We start from the raw sequence: 20,340 nt of genomic DNA, 5'->3' as shown, positions 1-20,340 counted from the left end.
GAACTAAAGAATGAAAGAAAGAGGGAAAGAAAAACAAACAAACAAACAAACAGTGCCTCCCCATTTGCTGAAGCAGGGAGACTGTGGGTCATGTTTAGCGCTGATCTGTCTGGCAGTGACAGTTCACAGAGTACAGAAAGACTTGGAGATTGACTGAGTTTAAGCGCATACTTGGATAGAGGTATAGGCGGTACTATTTAAAGCGGCACCCGCCCTCGCCAAAGCGGCTTTTGCTGATTTAAGAGCCACATTTCCGTCTCTCACCAAAGATTTTTTTCCTCCACGTCATGGTTTTTTCAAAAGGTCATTTGGGGATCTGAAATCCCTGTAGTCTGTGTGTGTGTGTGTGTGTGTGTGTGCGTGATGGACTGGTGTCCCATCATACCATGTCCCCTTCACTTCCCAGGACTTGTGACCCTAACTGTGACACATTTTCTCCAGTCGCCATTTTACTGTAATTAGTATGATTATATGGCACAGGTGCTTAATTACAAAGGCACTTTAATTATAGACAAACTTCTGGGTGAATTAAAAGATGCCTGCTTTCTGTCAGTACAGGGTCCTTTAAACTCTGTAGCAGGTTTTTAACATGCTGCTCTAGACCTGTAACCTCTGTCACAAATGACATGCTTGTAATCTTATAGGTTTCAGTCCTGTGGCACAGTTTGAGTCCAATATGGCTTCCACCAACTGCTGTTAGCTAGACGTTTTATTAGCTAGACGTTTTATACAATCTGGATGCTCTGATGATGTGTTGCTGCGTTGATTTAAGATATTGTCAGGACACATCAGAGATCGCAGCCTGTGATTTCGAGCCCTTGTTTTGTTTTTGCATGTTTATGACGCAGTGCGTCTCTGTCAGTCGGTGCATTTGATTGGTTCCTGACCCCCCCCCCCTCCTCCTTTTCACCAGGCCATCCGCTGCACTTTGGTGAACTGCACATGTGAATGTTTCCAGCCAGGGAAGATCAACCTGCGAACATGTGACCACTGCAAGCACGGCTGGGTGGCCCACGGTAAGGCGCCCCCCCCCCCCGCCACCTTCCCCTCTGCATGTCCCTCCTCCAGGTTCTTGGCTGCTTTCCTGTTTCATGGAGAGTTTGAATAGACAACCTCTGGGACAAAAAAAAAACTCCCATAACTACCACGCCCCCTACTGTCTTGCTTACTCTGCTTTGGAAGTCCCCTTCCTTTGTTCTGACCTTAGCTTTGGGGCGTGTTATGCTGACGTTCAGGGACATGAGTCTGCCCAGCTGTGTCTGCCTGGCCGGGACCAGGAGCCAAACAGGTCAGGTTTGGGCCCATTCATCCAGGCTATTCCCATTCCCGTCTACCTGCAGTTCGCCTTTTGAGTTTCCTAGACCTGCTCACCAAGCACACTCCAGCTGGCTGGGTAGTAGGATCTTTACTGGGGGGAGATGTGTGACTCAATGTGCCTGTGATCAGAAGGTTTCTGGTTCAAAACCCAGGGCCAACAGATTGATGTCACCACTAAGCTCTTGAATAAGGGCCTTAACCCGTAACCGCTCCAGGGACTGGCTGATATTGTGATCTCAAAGATTATTTGAGTTACTTTGAATTAAGAAACATCTGCTAATTAAATAATAAAAATTACTGGCAATCCTGTGGTTGTCTGGCAAGTAGGTATTCCAGTGAGGGTGACACTTCGGATCCAGGATGTAGGCCTGGATTTGGCCTCTTGGGGGCAGTATTGCAGGATTAGGAGCACGTTTGACGTGTACATGTACACCCAGACCTGCTTTCACGCTTATCCGTAATGTAACTCTTGTGACGTAACATTACACTGAATGTGTAAGATGCAGCTCAGATTTTAATCTTGAGCTTCGCCCGGGGGGGAGGAGTCACCTCAAAGCCACGCCCCTCACATCACATGGAGCCCTTACAAACGATCCCTGACAGTTCTTATCATCAAACGCCGGCGCTCGGCAAGGACCTCAGTTCCCCAGCCATCTTCCGGAGCATTCCTGTTTTCCAGGCCGGGTCGCCGTTGACTCCCATCTGGTAGCGCTTTCTGCGATTTGGCCCAGTGTGGCTCCATGAGCTCGGGTTATAAAAAAAAATAAAATATATTAAAAAAAACCAATAGAAAAGAAAGAAAAAAAACCTGCGCCATATATCAATTATCTATGTGAGACGTACCTGCATTTTTGATTCGCCACAAAACCGGGCCGTCATCAATCAATACATCCTCTGACATTCAGGGACATGAAATACAGGAGAAGGAGGAACGGAGGGGAAAAAAGATGAAAGGAAACACCTGTTTGGCTGGGAGAGGGAGAGAGCGCCATCAGCGACCGTCAGCGGCCCGCGCCGATTCCTTCTTATCCCCTTCAGAACTGTCAGGAATTTCTGTTTCGTTCTCTCCCATTTCTTTCTCCTTTTTTATTTTTTCCACATTTTATTTCATCTGTACATTGGCAGCAACTCTGACAAGCACTTCTTCATTTTTTATTATGTTCGTGTCTGGCAGGACGCGTTCGCGGGGCAGAAAGCCTGTCAGCGGAAAGCGCGTCGTAGGATCAGAGGAGACAAAAACAGGTGTCACGCAGACAGACTTAACTGCCGCGGAGAAAAGGAGCAGGCGGCCGGGCGATGGAGAGACAGAGAGAGAGAAAGAGAGAGGGGAAAGAAAGCAGGGAGGTAGATTAGACTAAAGAGACAAAAGGTAGACAATTACATTAATGCAAATGCTTTTATCTCATAGATGTGTCATTATGGGGTGGTTGCCGGGAGAGACGTCGGCCGGCAATGGGAAGGGGTGATGACTGCCGAGAGGCAAACCAATGGGTCCGGCAGGTTCTGGGGCCACGATGCCCTCCGGAGTTCGCCTCTGCAGTGAAGGGGGGGTGGGAGAGGAGGGGAGGGGGTGGACGTACCTCTAAGCGTGAACCTTAGCCGCTGCTTCTCACAGCAGGCGCGGAGGGGCCACTGGCAACGCCGGCTTGGCACCGGATCACAGGCAGCCGGGGGGGGGGGGGTGCGGGGGGAGGAACGAGCTAGTCCAGAATGTTCTGGTTGCATCTTGCCTATGACAGTCTTTTTTTATGGTGCTGTCTCAGATGTGCATTAGGTGAGGATATACTTCTGACTAAATCTGTCCTCTCTCTCTATATATATATTTCTGTATTTTATAGTTTATCGAAAACGAAAAGTAAGATACTCTCTTGTATTTTTAGGTATTGTTGGATTATTTTTTTTTGTGTGTGTGTGTGTGTGTGTTTCATTCCATTCGATGAACGTTTTTGTCATGCAGGGAAATGCCGCAACACCAAAGAAGGTGTTTCTCAGTTAATGCTGAGGTTCAGTGTTAAAAAGGTTTGAGTCTAAACTCCATCCATGGATGTAACCCGAGAGGCTGGACGGCCGCGTGATGCTGGTGCCGACGTGAGATCTCGTGAGTGTTTCTCAGCCTTGTCTCTCTGTGTCCCCCCCCCCCCCCCCAGCGCTGGACAAGCTCAGCACGCAGCACCTGTACCACCCGACGCAGGTGGAGATCGTGCAGTCCAACGTGGTGTTTGACATCAGCAGCCTGATGCTGTACGGCACACAGGCGGTGCCGGTCCGACTGAAAATCCTGCTGGACCGGCTCTTCAGCGTGCTGAAGCAGGAGGAGGTGCTGCACATCCTGCACGGCCTGGGCTGGACGCTGCGCGACTACGTGCGGGGCTACATCCTGCAGGTGAGCGCGGCCACGCGCTGCTGCGCACGCACACACACACACACACACACACACACACACACACACGCGTGCGCACCGAGAGCCTGCCGCTTCCGTCTGCCATCATCCGAACACCGCATTCGGTCTTTCCACCGCGCACATGCGCTCCATATGAAATCGGATTCCTGGGGCCGTAGTGCCAACGGGCCCCCCGATTGCTCTTTACTGCTTGTAAGCTATTTCACTTCAATTTCGTCGACTCAGTATTATAGATGCCCCCCCCCCCCACCCCATTCCATGTACTGTTAGCAACATATCCCCCATGAAAGAGAAAAAAAAAAGGAGCAGGGGAATGTCACGCCAGCTGACTGTAAAACCACAACAACATGGCCCCCACCCTACTGCAAACCCCCCCCCCCCCCCATTTAATTGGAATCAGACACGTTTCCTAATCAAAGATACAGGAGTTTGGTCTTGCAACAAACCAAAGTGTTCCTGAATGAATTAGTTTAGAGCAACTTAACATGTGGTTGTGGTTACCCCTGTGTGTCCAAAGTCAATACCAGAGTGAGGTGGATGTGTTTTGTTTTTGAGGCCCTGGGTAAGTGGATCAATATGCTCTACTCAGGAAGCCGGCTTGGACGCCATCTTCGCGGGCCTGGCCGCCCGGAGCCTGTGCCGGGATTTTTCCGGAACGCCGTTCCCGTGTTTCGGAGTGCCGAGAGCTGTCACGCTGTTGTTCCTTTCGGAATTGCCGTCTCTGCCGCGTTAGGAGCAGGAAATCGTTTTAACGTGCTCCTGGTACGTGGGGCCTATCCAGCTCCCGGAGGCTGTGAACAATGCCGAGGGCGGCCACACCGTGAACTCCGTGCCGTTTCTCACGCATGGAGTCAGATACAACGAGCGGCACTGCCCTGCATGACCGGGAGGCCGACATCTTCGCAGGGCTTGCCGGCGACCCGCGCCGTCGAGTGCATTGAAGGCAGGGAATTCCCACAATGCCTTATTAGTCTGTTAGTATGAAATTCAATTGGTTTGCCTCGTGGGCACGGGTTTGTATCAGCACTGCTTTTAACAACGCGGTATTAAATATTATTTTTCGTAAAGGGCTGCATTTACCAGTGTCAGCGACGTAGCAAAAAAGAGCACTATTGATGGGTTAAAACGAGGCAGTTTTACTGGACGCAAAGGAATGATTCGTGAAATATTATATTTTAAAAATTAATTAAGCATTATGCGTTATACTAAAAAATGTTAAACATTTACAGCTTAGAAATACATACAAACATATGTAGAAGCATTTTTGACCTTGCAGTGTATATTTATTTTTTCATGTAGTATGTTGAACTCAGGGTTAAACTCATTTTTGCAAATCACAGCCAATGTGTCGGAGGTGAAATGGAACGTGGGTCATGTGACCCCTGTGTCATCACCGGTGCGCCTCCTTATCTGCTCTGCTGTGGGCTCCTGCTTGCACATTTCCCCATATGGCAAATGGTCCCATGCATCCAGACGTGTTCTTCCACACAGAGGGCTGCTCACCCCCTAATTAATCCCCAGCCCAAAAGGTCCTATATTTTCTCTTTTTCCCTGAAGTTTTTGTTTTCTCTGTGTTTACCTGTTTCGTTTCTTTGTTTCCCTGTAATTGTTTTTCTTTCACTTGAGTTACCTGTTTTTTCCCCTTGATTTTTGTTGTTTTATTTTCTTTTGTTTCTTCTTATTTTTTCTTCCTATAGCTGTTGTTTTCTTTGTCTGTTTCTACTGTATCCTGTATCCTATATCTCTTTTTGTCTTCTTGTAACTGTTGTTTTCTTTGTTTGCTTGCATCGCTTTATTATGTCTTCCTGTGGCTGTCCTTTTCATTCATTTTGTTTACCTTTCCTTTGTCTTCCTGTAGTTTTTGTTTGTTCATTTCGTTTACTTGTATCTCCTTTGCCTTCCTGTATTTTTCATTTTTGTTCATTTTGTTTATATGTATCTCCACTGTATTCCTGTAGTTTTTTGTTTTTGGTCATTATGTTTAGCTCTATCTCCTTCCTTTGTCTTCCTGCATTTTTCATTTCAATTCATTTTGGTTACCTGTATCGTTCCTTTGTCTTCCTGTAGCCTTCATTTTTGTTCATTTTGCTTACCTTTGTCTCTTTCCTTTGTCTTCCTGTAGTTTTCCTTTGCCTCTGGGTACCTGCTGTGTTTTTCCCCATGCCTATTTCCTTCTCCCTCCTTGCTAGCAGGTATTTTAGGGGAGGGAACATGATGACCAAGGCACAAAGCTGGTAATCAGGGTCCCAGCATGTGTTCCCCAAAGTCAGGGGCGCTAGGTTAATTTGGAGCATGTGACCATGTCAATCCCAGGTCTGTCCACTCACCCAGTCTAATGTCCGCTTACAGTCAAAAACTCAACCTATTCCTCACTGTTAATGTGGGTTAGCCACCATCCAGGCTCCGCCTGCAGTAAGAGATGAGTGGAGTTTAAATGTCGGTTCCAAGGCTCTGAGTGGCATGAAACAGAGCGGATTATAGGAATATATAAATCCTACATGAAGATGCGTATATAAATTCTTCCACGTCTGGTGAAAATCAATGACTTGTCCAGAGGTGCTCAGCAAAACGAAACGGCAGATATGCTCAAGTTTAAAAACATCATAAATTCCAAATCCGTCCAAACGGTGTCGGCCGCTCGAAGGTCGGTCACTGCCGGTGACACGTGCGTCTGCACACGCTTGCACTCTCGCACGCTGCTGAGTAGGTCAGGTCCGTGTTCGCTGATTGGTATTGATGCCCCTGCTCAAAAAGTTACTGACCTGTGCACTTTTACTCCTTACTGATGACAGACAAGCGGTCCGCACTTAAATGACCCGCCACTTTAATTCTGTCACTTGCGGCGTCTGTGTCAAGCCCAGACGTCCAGGGAGTCGTTATCCTACCCGGCAGACGACCCGCCACTGCTAATGACTCCACCAGCGCCTCCTGATGGAGGATCACACACACGTCCCCCCCCCCCAAGTTAAAGGCATAACCAAACGACACTTCAAAGAGGGGCTTTGTCTAGTAAAAGCGGACCGATCACGTAGAAACCGACGGACCCTCGGTTTGGACTCGTGTTATAGGCTGTGGGTAACTTCACGGGCCATTTTAGAGGAATCTGCCAGTTTGTCTGTTTTTACTGCAGAACGTTACCATGCGACAGCACAGCACAGCACAGCACAGCACAGCACAGCACAGCACAGCACAGCACAGACTCCCAGTAGCTGTTGCACCTGTTGATAATGTAGTACTGTGATTACAACTGCAGTGAACGTTAATGGTAACAATTATTATTATTATGATCATGTAATATATAATAATTATGATAATGTATAGTAATAATTATCAGCTGACACTGCTCATTCCTCCTGTTCCAGCTGCAGACAGTCGACTCCCCGCCCCCGCCCCCCCCCCAGTTCCAACCTTTTTCCATCTTCTGTCCAGTCAGAAGAACATTAGAGGGTGTGTCTTCACTCACTTGCAAGCCCCTTGGATGGGGATCTGGCCAATTCCCCCCCCCCCCCCACAAACCGAAGCTCAAGATCAGCCCCCCCCCCGACCCCTAGATGTTAAGTCCAAACCGAAATGGGTCCCCCCTGTGCCAGCATACCCTTCTCCTTCTCCCCTGCCAGCTTTGACCGCACCCCCTCCCCACCCCAGAAATCTCATGTGCTTCCAAGTCAACCCTGTAGGCTGGAAGTGGAATGTGGGGGCCCATGGCCATGAGACGCAGATGCGGGGCCAAACCCTGGCTGTCGCTGGGCCCTGCCGCAGCAGATGGATTTCATATCAGCTGGGCTCCGCTCCGAGGAACCGGCCCCAGGAACCGACATGTGGAACCTGGGTCAGGACACAGATCAGGCGAATGTTCTGTCCTTGTACAACATTTGTGTTTCCTCTTCTCGTTTATGCAAAGAGGCTTTCCTGACTCAGTTGTCGTTCCAATCGGCCAGATGGAACCGCTGCTGCCTCGACCCGCCCGCGCTGCCTCCCTCGGGGACGGCCAGCGGTGACTCGTGGCGGGCAGGGGGGGGGGGGGCGGGACCAGCCGCCAGGCCACACAATGGATCCATTTTTATTTCAATAAGCTGACATCTGCACGCAGCTCTCCCGGATCAACTTAAATTGCGGGCGAGGAATTTGCGGGGGTTAGGCGAGCCCCCCCGGCCCTGAGGGGCGGGGTGTTAGCGGCCGCGGACGGGGCGTGTAGATGTCGTGTGGCGCTGGCGGATTCTCGTGATGAACAAGGCCCCCCCCCCCCCCCCCCCCCCGCCCCTCGCTCCTCCAGAGGGGAAACGACTTGATTGGGAACATGTTCCGTTAGCAGATGCAGCTGTGGCACCGCGGCCTCGCAGATAAGCTGGCGTGGAGAGAAATTAGCATGGGGGTGGGGGGGGGGGCGTTAGCGTGCCGTTAGCGGTATGTTTAGCCACCACGGAACTGCGGCGTCCTCATCGACTTGGTAACAGCTGATTACAGACTTTTTCCTTTTGATAAATCTGCTGTATTTTGTATTTACAACTATATTCAATTTATATGTTTTTTTCCCCTAAGCTATGAACAGGATAGTGACAGTAGTGCCACGTAATGTGACAGTGTGATGTGACTATTGAATATCGGATTGCATTTTCTGTGGGTCACATGTTTCTGGTCACATGATCTGGGTCACATGCTGGTGGTTTAGCTAATGGTGGTTTTTTTGCCTTTTACTCTGGCCCTTGAACTCGTTCGCCCGCCTTCACTCCTTAATCCCCCTCTGCCTTTTTTGTATGACCCCCCCCCCTTGTCCTTCTTTCCCTCTTTCTCCCACTCCTGTACGCCACGTTGACCTGAATGTCACACCTTCTTCATCTCCTCCTGAGAAACTTCCATTTTAGGCAGTCGATTTCTGTGAAAAAATCTGATCCTGATCCTTACCTACCCCCCCTCCCCCCGCTAACCCAACCTCCACCGAACCCCGCCACCCCCGCTAGCCCCCTTCACCTCTTCAGGCACCCATCATCTTCCAACCTGTTTTCTGTTATCACTGGCTAATGCCTCATCCAGGAGGACGGCAAAGAACAAAACGTTTCGGAGGTGGAATTTGCGATTCATATGGTTATGATTTGGAGACGTCAAGCCGCATTTTAGCGCCGGGGCCTAAGGTTCGCCCTGAGCAACGAGCACTCGTTCCTGGCACATCAAAAGACGTGTGCATCGAATCAAGGTGATACCCCCCCCCCCCATTCCCGTCCCCGCCAGCTGTGCCTCTGGGACCACCCTCAGGAGGACAATGTCATGGCGTTTGCCACAAATCCCTGCTTACCTCCGGAAATGCTACAAGTCTTCCATGTGCCCCATGCTGGATGTCGCTAGTATCCGCGTTCGGGCAGCATGGCCCTACGTGCGACAGCCGGAATATATCCAGCTTGTCAGACGACGCTTTATCTCTTGATTTAATCTCCCGCTCTGTGATGTCGATTTCAGAGCGGATTTCCCCAACGCTTTCCGCGGATTGAAGCTGAATTCAAGCATCTCCGTGGGAATTCCCTTAGAAGAAACGCACTGCCAACATCCGTCACAGAGCGGAATAGAGACCGCCGCCGGGTACACGTTAGTAAAAGCCAATTAAAGACGACGTTGCGGCCCTGACGCGCGTGGCGGCACGCGGTTCTGCCGGATCTCTATCCCCACTTCTGGAGCGGCAAAATCAAATCCCGAATCTCAGAGCGCAAATGGATTCAATCTGGTGAGGGGGGTTATGCACAGGTTACAGAGAATGAAGGATTTGGGGAATAATTCCTCTTTTATTGGATTTGGAGAAGGTCCAGTTTTTGCCAAGACTACTGTGGCCTTCAGTCAGCTAGCAGAGACGCGGTCCGGAGAGGAGCTAGCACGGTGGAGTTTCGCTAAGAACTCTGTCTTTGATCGCCATGGATACGGCGAACAATGGTGGCCAGGAAAAGAAATGAAAAGGTACTTACAAGAATGTTTGTTATACTTTAGTTGACTATGAGGTCGACTTAAGAGTAGGGGATGAGATTAGCTGATGCTGTTAAGATCGCCATACCCAGCTGAGTTACAAGCCCAGGGTATGTTCGAGGCTAACAAGACTCGTACTATTCGTTTAGCTCGGATGTTTTGACAGCCGCGCTCTCCCTGTGAGAATCCCATACCCCACAACAGTCCGAGGGGCCACTGCCACGTTTCCCCAAACCTTTGTAGCACTACGATCTTCATAACTTCAGAGAGGGAGAGTTCAGTATGAGAACCTTTGGACAGATTAGGTCTCAGGGCTAATCCCCTGACGTCCTAAGATCCTAGCAGCCGTTCTCCAGCCGTTGAAGGTTAGCATCCTAGCACCGTTTAGCCAGGACGCACCCTGAATCGTGCCGTCAGCAGCTTGGGGAGCGTGCGTTCGGACACTCTGGAACACAGAGGCTGAGGTTCGAGTGCACCGGCTCTGAAACCTCACGCGCCGACGGTGAGGAGAGCGCCGCAGAGCAGGGGAGCGGGATGATATATTTAACATCCACGTTCAGGTCGGCTTGCCCCAGGGAGTCCTGCAGAGTGTTTGATCAAGACGCACCATCCCCCCCCCCCCCCCGCGCCCCGCCGGCTGAACCCTCTGAGGACGCGTTGACTTCAAAGCCCAGCAACCAATCCCACTGCAGCAACCAGGTTGATGCTGCATGAATTCTCCTTCTCCTCTCCCCTGAGTCTCCATCTTTTTCAAGAAATCACCACCCCCCCCCCGCCCCCCAACCCAGTCTCTGAAACTCTGGCTCCCCAACGCCTGTCCTTGACTTCCTGGCCACCGCAGTGGTGTATTATGGGTCAGGACGGGGCGAAGCGGGCGGGGGGGGGCGAGTTGGCGTGTGGAACGGACATGGGGATGGAGGTCTAATTACAATGAAACGGAATATTCCCCCCGATTTAATGGCGTGCCCCCTCCCCCGCCCCCCAGTCATACTGCCCCAGGCCCCCTCTGAGCCAGTGTGTTGGGAGCCCTGATGAGGCTGCATGCCCCCCCTCGTTCTGCATCCCTCGCCCCCAGGAATCCCCCCCAAGGCCCCGACTGCCTCGCCCTCTTTGGCTTCTCCCTGCAGTCGGGCGAATCCTTGTGAATCCTTAATTGAGACGGAGATTTGATGTCGTGTTTTCACTTGTGTGTAGGGAGCCTCTCATTTCAAAGGCCGGCCGACGTCCATTTTAATTATCTCCTCAAATAGAATCACGGGTCCCTCACCCCTCCACCTCCCTGTTTAATCACTACATCCGCGCCCGGCAAGGGACTTTGTATCTGGTCTGAGCTCACGTCTCAGGGGTGCTAAAAACCCCATGTTTCCCCTCGAACCCGGGCTCTGTTCTATGTCCACTCTCTCTGCTCGTTTGAAGTTCACTGTGAAATCGTGAAGCTACCCGCGCCGTGGGCCGGCTTGTCGTTACCACTACTCAAAGCATTTACATGATGTCCTGGGGATTTAGAGGCCCCCTGTTGGCAAGAAATAGTCACTACACTAAATAATAAATTAATTGCTTATTTAGAATGTGCTGAAACTGTATCTAGCTAGCTATGGTGTTCTGGCAATGCTTGTTAGCTATTTATTTAGTTTTTGAACCTGGCAGGGAGGGGCCGGAAAATGACTTCTTTGCAGTGGGGGGCCTAGAAATAACAAAGCAGCTCCGGACTGCGATTGCTGCAGGAGAGCTGATGAGGCGGAATGGAAAGTCCAAGTTGAAGCCGACCCTCGGAGGCCAGGACAGCGTGCTGACCGGCGGAACGAGCGAGATGCGTGATGCGGCGATGACCATAACTCTTCATCCGGATGCTCCCCGGCTGCGCTCTTAAAGGGACGGCGTGCAGTACATCCAGCAGCCAAGTCACAGCACTGTCCCTGTGATTAATTACGCCCCCTATCTCATAAAGATTACAGGGCGGCCGGCTCCGCTGCCAACATTGATCAAGCTCATCTTCGCGTTTTGTTAAGTCCGGTGCTTTTAATACCAATGATGGGCATTTCAGCACAGCCATAATTCACTCTTTGACAGGCAGCTCCGCACTCTCAGCATTCACACATACCTTTGATTCATTTTTCGGAGGCAAAATCATGACTCGTGCCAATTTGTTTACCGGGAGATGTTACACTAACCCTTGACCTTTGACTTGTGAACTGTCCTTCTAGAGGCAAACTCTCTTGTTTTTTTTCCAGTACTATTTTCACGTTAATTGTGACCCAGAAGGCTCTAGGAAGAGCTGGAGTAGGATTTCGGGAAAGGGCCTGGGGGGCGTTTTTTTACGAGCAGATGTCACTGCATGACGCTCCGTTTACGGCCCGTCGTAATGTCACCACTCTCTCAGAGCCAGGGGGGCCTAGTGGACAGGCAGCTCTCAGCCAGCTCACTCAAACTCGCTTTTAGCGGAACCCAAAGTGCTTCGCTGGCAGGACCTCAGCGCAGGCAGGGCTGCGGGGGGGGGGGGGGGGGGCTGGTTCAGACACGTGGCTTGGTATCGTGGTGCGATGCAGGCCGCTGATTGGTCGACCTTTCCCCCGCGTCTGCTGCTGGCTGGCTGTCCTCACCTGCTGACCCGGAGAACATCAGTGCTGTAGTGTCAGTCTACCTGTGTGTCTGTGTCAGTGTGCCTGTGTATTTGTGTCAGTGCTCTGGTGTTAGTGTGCCTGTGTATCTGTGTCAGTGCTCCTATGTCAGTGTGCCTGTGTATCTGCATCAGTGTGGCTGTGTATTTCTGTCAGTGATCCAGTGTCAGTGTACCTGTGTATCTGTGTCAGTGTCGCTGTGTATTTATGTCAGTGCTTCTATGTCAGTGTGCCTGTGTACCTGTGTATTTGTGTCAGTGATCTGGTGTTAGTGTGCCTGTGTATCTGTGTCAGTGCTCCTATGTCAGTGTGCCTGTGTATTTCTGTCAGTGATCCAGTGTCAGTGTACCTGTGTATCTGTGTCAGTGTCGCTGTGTATTTATCTCAGTGCTTCTATGTCAGTATGCCTGTGGTACCTGTGTATTTGTGTCAGTGATCTGGTGTTAGTGTGCCTGTGTATCTGTGTCAGTGCTCCTATGTCAGTGTGCCTGTGTATTTCTGTCAGTGATCCAGTGTCAGTGTACCTGTGTATCTGTGTCAGTGTCGCTGTGTATTTATGTCAGTGCTTCTATGTCAGTATGCCTGTGTACCTGTGTATTTATGTCAGTGCTTCTATGTCAGTATGCCTGTGTACCTGTGTATTTGTGTCAGTGATCTGGTGTTAGTGTGCCTGTGTATCTGTGTCAGTGATCCTGTGTATCTGTGTCAGTGTGCCTGTATATTTGTGTCAGTGTACCTGTGTCAGTGTGCCTGTGCTACTGTGTGCTTGTCTCAGCGTTGTGGTGTCAGTTGATCACTGTCTGTCCCCCCATCACCCTCCACGTTTGCCTAGGCACAGACCAGCACTTGAGTTCTTCCCTTCCTATCAGCGCCATCAGTGGCGGTGGGCCGGATCGCTGGTGCCGCCGGCCAGGCCCGGCCTTATCGCTGAGCCGCTCACACTGGAATCACTCTGTTTACATTGTTTACTCTCTCTATAAACAAAGATTAGAGCAAGAATGTGAAGTGCAGAGGGGAGCCGTGCCCAGAGATTACTGGGAAACCACAGTCGCGTGTCAGGGGCCGGCAGCAGGGCTTTATGGGTGCTCAGCTCGGGGTGGGGGGGCCAGACCGTGAAAGTTGTTGACAGAGCAGTGGGGCGTGTCCTGAGTACGTCCGTGCGGGCTTCTCTCCAACTAAACCTCCTTCCGAGTTTCTTTTGTGGATGGAATTGGGTACATATCTGACACTGCCACCCGCACACTGACACATCCAAATGGGACAGCCCTGTCATCCCTCGAAGGAGGTGGGGAATGGATTTCCCATAATTCTTGCGTTTTCGAGCCCTCATGAATTATGGGAAAGTGTGACGCCCGCTGTCTCTCCGTGGCCTTCGTGAGCGGGCCTGTGCTTGTGTGAGAAGATCCAGCGCGGTTTACCGTCTGTAAGTCATGTGTGACAGGCTGACAGCCACGCTCAACCTAAGAAGTCTTCGAAAAAAGAAAAGTAGATAATCGCTCCTAGACTATTTAGACCGTCATCCTCCCCCCCCCCCCCCCTCCTCATTGAACACTAGGGTTCTAATTTAGTTCTAATTTAAAGTCTTAATGAGCTCTCCTAGGTTGTTTTCAAGGGTAATCTCCGCTGAAATGAATCATTTCTTGCTCCTTTGCTTTAAACGAGCAGGACCCAGAAGACTGAGCTGGAAGGTGTCGCCCAGCAAACACGGCGGCCATTTTGGCTGCTGGCCCTTCGTGTTTCCTTGCCGTCGTCATTATATTTTCCACCCCTGCCGCTTTCCGTCTCTGGTCTCTGCGCTTGACATAGGCTGGCAACTCAGGGAGATGGTTACTATATGGTAAGATGACCCGCTGTTTTTCCATTTCCCTTCATTTAGCGCCGATCGCCGTCTTTCTTCCAGTTTGTGGTTTTAGTGGAAGTATATCGCTTTCGTTTTCCTGTTCTCTATGGTCCTATTTCGGTGACTGACTGTTTAGAAGGAGGGTGCACATCATCTCTGCCCACCATCCTGGAAAAACAGAGTGGCCGATTTCCCAATTGTCGGGCGTGATTAATAATTTGGCCACGTTCGGCTTGTTTTCGCTTCCTTCTTTGTGCTCTCTGTAGTAAAGCTAGTCTGAGCCCATCTCAGTCGAGGCAGCGTGAGGCGGTCCTGGTCGAACCCGGCAACAGAGGCGTAGTGGGATGCTCAGGAAACACGGGTTCGAATTACAGCAGCACAGGCAGCGCACTCCTCCTCCGCAAAACTCTTGGGAAGCACGCTTTTCTTTTCCAGGCCTGTTTCTGTGTAAGAAAGTACTGCCCAGCTATAAAAGTGAAATAAAGTGAAAATAAATCTAATATGCCCCCCACAGCATTTCAGTGAGCCCCCCCCCCCCCCCGACAGTCCACATGTGTGATGCCGTACAGATTAAAGCGAGGCCACGTCTGAACCCCAGCCATCATCCATCGTGCAGTTCTTGCCGCACCATCTGCAGCCCAGCCAAAAGTCTCCCCCTCCCCCCCCCAAGCCCGTCCCAGCACCCCGGGATTGTGTCCTCCTGGTGCATGGTAGTAAGATCTGGAACCCAAACGCGACGCTCCGACAGGATGACCTCGGCGATTTTGTCTCGTTTCAGAGGGAAGGGAGAAAAGAATAACGTTCGTTTGCCAAAAATGAAGCGTTTGGCGTGTTGCTGGGCCTGCGGGTTCTGACAGTAAATCGGGATCAGCCTGCACGACGTCGGCTTGGACGCCGCAGAAACGAATGCCGCGGTGAAATATGACTGGAGCTTTCGAGGAGGGCTGTGATGGATGGTAAATCAAAGGGTGCTTGTAGGTGCTGTGACCCCTCTGCTTGGCTCAGAGTGTGGGAGACCTCTGCCGTACCGCTCACCTGAACCGCGGTCATATGATGGTCTCATGATGATTATGTACACGAGTTACACTTTGTCGCTGTAATGGAGGCAGTCTGCCTACAAGCACAGGCATGCAAAAGATATACGTTTAAAAAAAAATCATGTCCACTAACATGGTTTTAGTCCATGTACATGTTTGTGATTAAACATGTTGGAAAATCCCTCCCTCATTTGCTCAGTTTGGTCTCCCCAGGGGCGTTGGAGGGACATGGATACCCTGGAAGATCCACATTCGATGGGAGCTCATAAGTCAAAATATATGGAAAATTTGTTGGGGGGGGTGTGACATTTTATCAGTGGGGGCAGGATTTCTAGGTACTCCCCTGGTCATGTAGGACCCAATTTTCCCCCACCCACCCCTGACAGATTAACACCAGCTGGATCCCGTTCCTTTTCTCTGGACAGGTATAAATCAGACCCCCCCCCCCCCACCACATCCATTTCACATCTCAGAATCCTCTAGGATGATCATACGAGTGACTTTTGAAAGCAGATGGTGGCGGAGGACAGACAGCGTCGGGTCAGGCGATAGCTTTATCTGCCCTGTCCTTTTTGGGGTGATCCTACTTGCTTTGCAGAAAAGCAACCTTTCTGTTACCAGCCTGGCTTCTGTTCTCCCTGTTCGGCTGGAGATGAGATTCCTCTAATACCTAGGGATACCCCCAAGGATACCTGTGAGGGTCCTTCTGAGCAACTACCCAAGATAAGCGAGATATAAGCCGGCTCAGAAGACCTGCATTGATTATGCGCTCAGCTGCAGGAGCGGGACTCATCTGGAACTGGCCAAAACCCACAGGGTAGCCTATGGAATCGCAAAACCCCGGCACATAACTTCACAGAGTAATAAAGCACCGTAGAAGGTTTTTGGAGCATTCGATTGCCCAGCCTTTATCTCCACCCCTAAGCAGCCCCCCCCTCATGTTCAGAGAGCCCACCAGAGCTGCTCTCAATGCACCCTCTCCTGGGACTACATGGCTGAGGTTTTAGGGGTCTTTCTGAATTTGGGAAAGCCCCGGGAGACTCGAGAGAACAGATCGACAGACTCGGTGATATTTTCGTTTTAGGGGCTGTCAGCGTGGGAGGGGCACACTGTGGGACTTGTACAGCAAACAGCCATTTGTGCCTGCATGGGTCAGGACCCCCCCCCCCCACCCTTTGCCGGGGTGGGGAGCCCTTAATGGCACTTAATGGCGGAGGCAGGCTGTAGATGCGCCCGGCCCATAGAGACTGCGGTCCCTGCCGCACTTCTGCACGACTTATCACTTTAACCTCCTCCCCCATCGCCTGCTTCCCCATCTACAGAATTTATGTTGTGGGCGGCATGGGGCAGAGGGGAAGCAGTGTGACCATGAGGAGGGGGCGGGGGCCCAGGGCCGCTAAACTTGGCCCGGCTTGCAGAGCTGATAAATAATTCCACCACGGTTGCCCACCACTTTCCCCACGTGAAGGGGCGCCCCCCCAAAGGACCATTCTGGAAATTATGAATGAGGAGGGATGGCAGATGGGTAAAAAAAAGCTTGACCTGTTGGGGGTGTCGGAGAGCGCCAGCTCGTTGGGCCACTGCACCATGTGTGGTTTGTGTTGCCCCTCTCAACCTCCCTCGTTCCCAAGCCGTAATTAAATTTGCGCTACATATTCAGCTAAACGCAGGATAAAGTTTGCCATTTGTGTTAAGAGCCAACTTGAGGGTTAAAGCAATTAAATTTTTTCTTTTTCAAATAATTACATGGTGTGTCAGGAAGGGCGGCACAGCGGTGCAGTGGTGAGCACTGTTGTCTCACACCTCTGGGACCAGGGTTTGAGTCTTGACCATGGTTCCATGTGTGTGGAGTTTGCATGTTCTCCCCGTGTTGTCATGGGGTTCCCTCTGGGTACTCCGGTTTCCCCCCATAGTCCAAAAACATGCTGAGGTCAGTTGGAGTTACCAGGTTGTCTGTGCGTGTGAATGGTGTGTGTGGCCTGTGATGGGCTGGCCAGCCCATCCCAGGTTATTCCTTGCCTTGTGCTTGTAGCTTCCAGGATAGGCTCTAGACCACCCCCCCCCTCGACCCTGAATTGGAGAAGTGGGTAACTAAAAATGGATGGTTTGAAAATTTTGTCAGACTTTTACATTTCCTTAGAAAAGGCCTTCAGGAGAACATTCAAAACATGGTACACACACACTCACAAGAAGTGTGGATTATTGGCCCGTCTGCGTTTTTGGTTTATTTATTATTTAAGTGATCAAAAACTGGCATTTGATTTTTAACATTTGTAGCTAAGAAAAGGCCATTAAAATTGCTTACCTCTGGCTGCATAGTTACTCAAAGAGCAAAACGGTGCCAGAGTGGGTCAGACACCCAGACTGGCCTACAGGAGCGCTGCCACGGCAACAACAAATCAATCCCCTCCCCCAGCACTGCTCCTGTCTCTCGACCTTTAACCCCCTCCCCCCGCCATCCACGACCACCCCCCCAACCGCCACCCTGCGGGCCAATCAATAGCGAAAAACAAATCAGGCTTTTCTACTTCCAGTGCCAATCGTTTCAAAGATGATAATATCCCTTTTACGGTAGTGAGAAAAGTTGGAGAATGAATTGCATAATAGTTCATCTCCAGCACTTTCCCTGGGCCCTGGAGGCCCCCGGCCCCCCCAGCCAATCTCAGTCTTCAGCTTTCTGTTATCCTTGCTCACAAGGGCCGCAGGAGAAAGACGTGGACATTAAGTAATCTATACTTATTGCATCTGTCGCTTCTCCTGGCTTGTAATTTGCTGGGAGAGCTGGATTGAGCCTCGGATCCCCTGGCCCAGCAGCAGAGCCGCTGTGGCATCTCATTTCAAGAATCCGGTTAGCGGGTCCGCCTGGGACAGTCAGAACTGGCCCCAGTGCCCAGTGTCTGCTTGTCTATCGAGTTTCTGCGATGGCTGTTTACCTTGTAGGTACACTCCTCTCGCTGACAGGAACTGCCACCCCCCCCCCCCCCACACACAAGATCGATTCCCCACCGTACTGCCGGATTTTCAGGGGCATGGCTGTCCCTGTCTCAGGTCGCGGATGGCTGATAGGTCCAGGTGGCCGGGAGGGGGCTGTGGTTTGCTGGCCCCCCGGCTCAGTTTTCTGAGGGGTCGCGGAGTTGACATTTATCAAAGGAAGTACATCATGACTTTCTGGGAGTTGGCATCCCATTCGTCACGTCCTACAGGAATTGGGCCCAGCTCCCAGTAATAAACCAAACAATTAAGTTGTTCAGAGTCATGTGACTCTTCCTGGAAAACCTAGGGAAAAAATAACCGGATTCCGTCAAAGCACAGTAGTCTGTGGGCTCTTTCCTCAGACGCTCCTGTAAAGTAAGGAGACTGGCAGCCTGTTTTCGTCGTGGGCAATGGCGATAGGTTTAACAAAGCAGCGAAGTTTAAAAGTAAGATCTGGTACATAGACCCTGGTTTACGAGCCAGGTGTGTCCGTCCTCCTGCCCCCAATCAGGCACGTAAAAAGTGCCATTTTAAGATGGGAGGGGCAGGAAGGGGCAATAGCTAAATGGAGCATTCCCTTTCACCCCCCTCACCCAAGCTGCAACCACAGGTCAATTTTCCCAGCACCAGCTGTCCTTCCCACTGGGGTTTGGGGAGGGGGGGAGGGTGTAGCTGGGCAGCGAGACAAGCTGTGTAAATCAGCCCGCCCCCTCGGTGCCACCCAGGCTTTTTAAGACGAGCGGGCCCACACACGTGCAAAGTTACAGGCCGCTTCGGGCAGCCGAATATACTGGGGTGGCCTAATTGGAGTTTCCGTAAGCACTTTTCCATCCTGAAACAGGATACCAGGTGATTGCTGCCTGAAACGAAATCCAGCCCTATCAAGCTTTTGCCTCGTGTCGCCTGCTTAGCCCTCGGATCACCATCCTGGAAACGGACAAATTCCTCATCCGGGAAGTACAAGTTGTGCAAGTCGCCCTTCGGTCTGTGCAGGTCTCCATCATTCCCAGGCTTTACCCAGTTAAGTGTTTGCCCGAGTGGTCATACCCTGCCACTTTATTTTTATTGCGAGTCCGGTTCTGGTTTCGGTACCAGGCACTTTAGAAGCATCGCCGGCCGAGTACCCGAACGATGGAGAGATTTACGGTTAAACTGCTGGGTTGGGGAATTTCCAGAGTGCTGACGATTGCAGTGGCAGCAATCCCAGACCTCACAAGCCCCATTTTCCATGCACTGGGAGCGTCTGACCCACCACTTGGCCCATTCAACCTGGGGGAGCCAGGTGCCGCGACAGGTACCGATTACCCAGCATGCCAATGGGCACGCCACGCCTGGTGGACCGGAACAGGGACCGTGGTTGTGTGCGAGATAGAGTGTCTGGGAGGGGAGCGACCGGCGGCCGGAGCTAATGGTCCTGCGTCTTCCTGACAGCACGTCAATAACGAGTCTAATCACATTAAGAGTCCATTAGCTCGTCTTCCTTTAGCTGCATGCGCTGCAGTAATGCAGACAGAGCCGCTGCGCGAATGTGTCTCTGAAAACTCCAGAGCTTTGTGTTCCTAACTCACTCACCTACTCATGTGCGCATTGACACATCAGGCATTGTTTGCCAATTAGCGCAAACCTGCATAAACCCACAAGTGCCTGCACAGTATATGTAGCCCTCAATACTTTGTTTATAATATTCATAGTGGGACTGAGTGTCTTTAGCCAAACAATAAAAGTGTATTGTGATCTGGGAGCGATGCCAGAACCAGACTGCTAACCCCACAGTAAAGCGTGTTAGCGGTGTCGTGCTAGATGTTTAACTCTGGAATTAAGACCCTGTATGCAAGCATAAATTTTTCGGCGGGCGTAGGATGTATGTGCGTGGGTTTGTGTGTGTGTGTGTGTGTGTGTGGGTGGGTGGGTGGGTGGAGGGATGAGTGTGTGTGTGTGTGGGGGGGGGGGGTGGAGGTGGGGGCTGTGTTTCTAAAACATTAGACACAATTTTAGAATATGACTGCAATCATCATAGAGGCACGGTGGGAATAGGAGTGTTTTTTAATGGGTTGTTTTGAGGTAATGTATTTTGCAGGGGGCGACAGCATTTATGATACGCTTCTTATTTCATTAATAAATAATATGAATGCGATTTCTGGAATGGCGTTACGGTGGAGGCCGGGAGAATGTTTTGCTTGACCGAGGAGGCGGATGGGAAATGCTTCA

The 20,340-nt window shown here is 51.0% G+C and overlaps 1 protein-coding gene across 6 annotated transcripts in view; it reads left to right on the top strand.

Moving 5' to 3' along the window:
* Window positions 1–20,340, top strand: part of bnc2 (basonuclin zinc finger protein 2) — a 117,701-nt gene that overhangs the window by 80,255 nt on the left and 17,106 nt on the right. For all 6 annotated transcript variants that reach the window (XM_072707011.1, XM_072707009.1, XM_072707008.1 and 3 more), the window contains 2 exons: window positions 914–1,016; window positions 3,465–3,700. In XM_072707011.1, the coding sequence (XP_072563112.1) occupies window positions 914–1,016; window positions 3,465–3,700 (339 nt within the window). The remainder of the gene's footprint in view (window positions 1–913; window positions 1,017–3,464; window positions 3,701–20,340) is intronic.

The sequence above is a fragment of the Paramormyrops kingsleyae genome, chromosome 25 (assembly GCF_048594095.1).
Source record: "Paramormyrops kingsleyae isolate MSU_618 chromosome 25, PKINGS_0.4, whole genome shotgun sequence".
Lineage (NCBI taxonomy): Eukaryota > Metazoa > Chordata > Actinopteri > Osteoglossiformes > Mormyridae > Paramormyrops > Paramormyrops kingsleyae.
The sequence above is the reverse complement of the archived record's forward strand: the minus strand, read 5'-3'. Positions and strand labels throughout refer to the sequence as shown.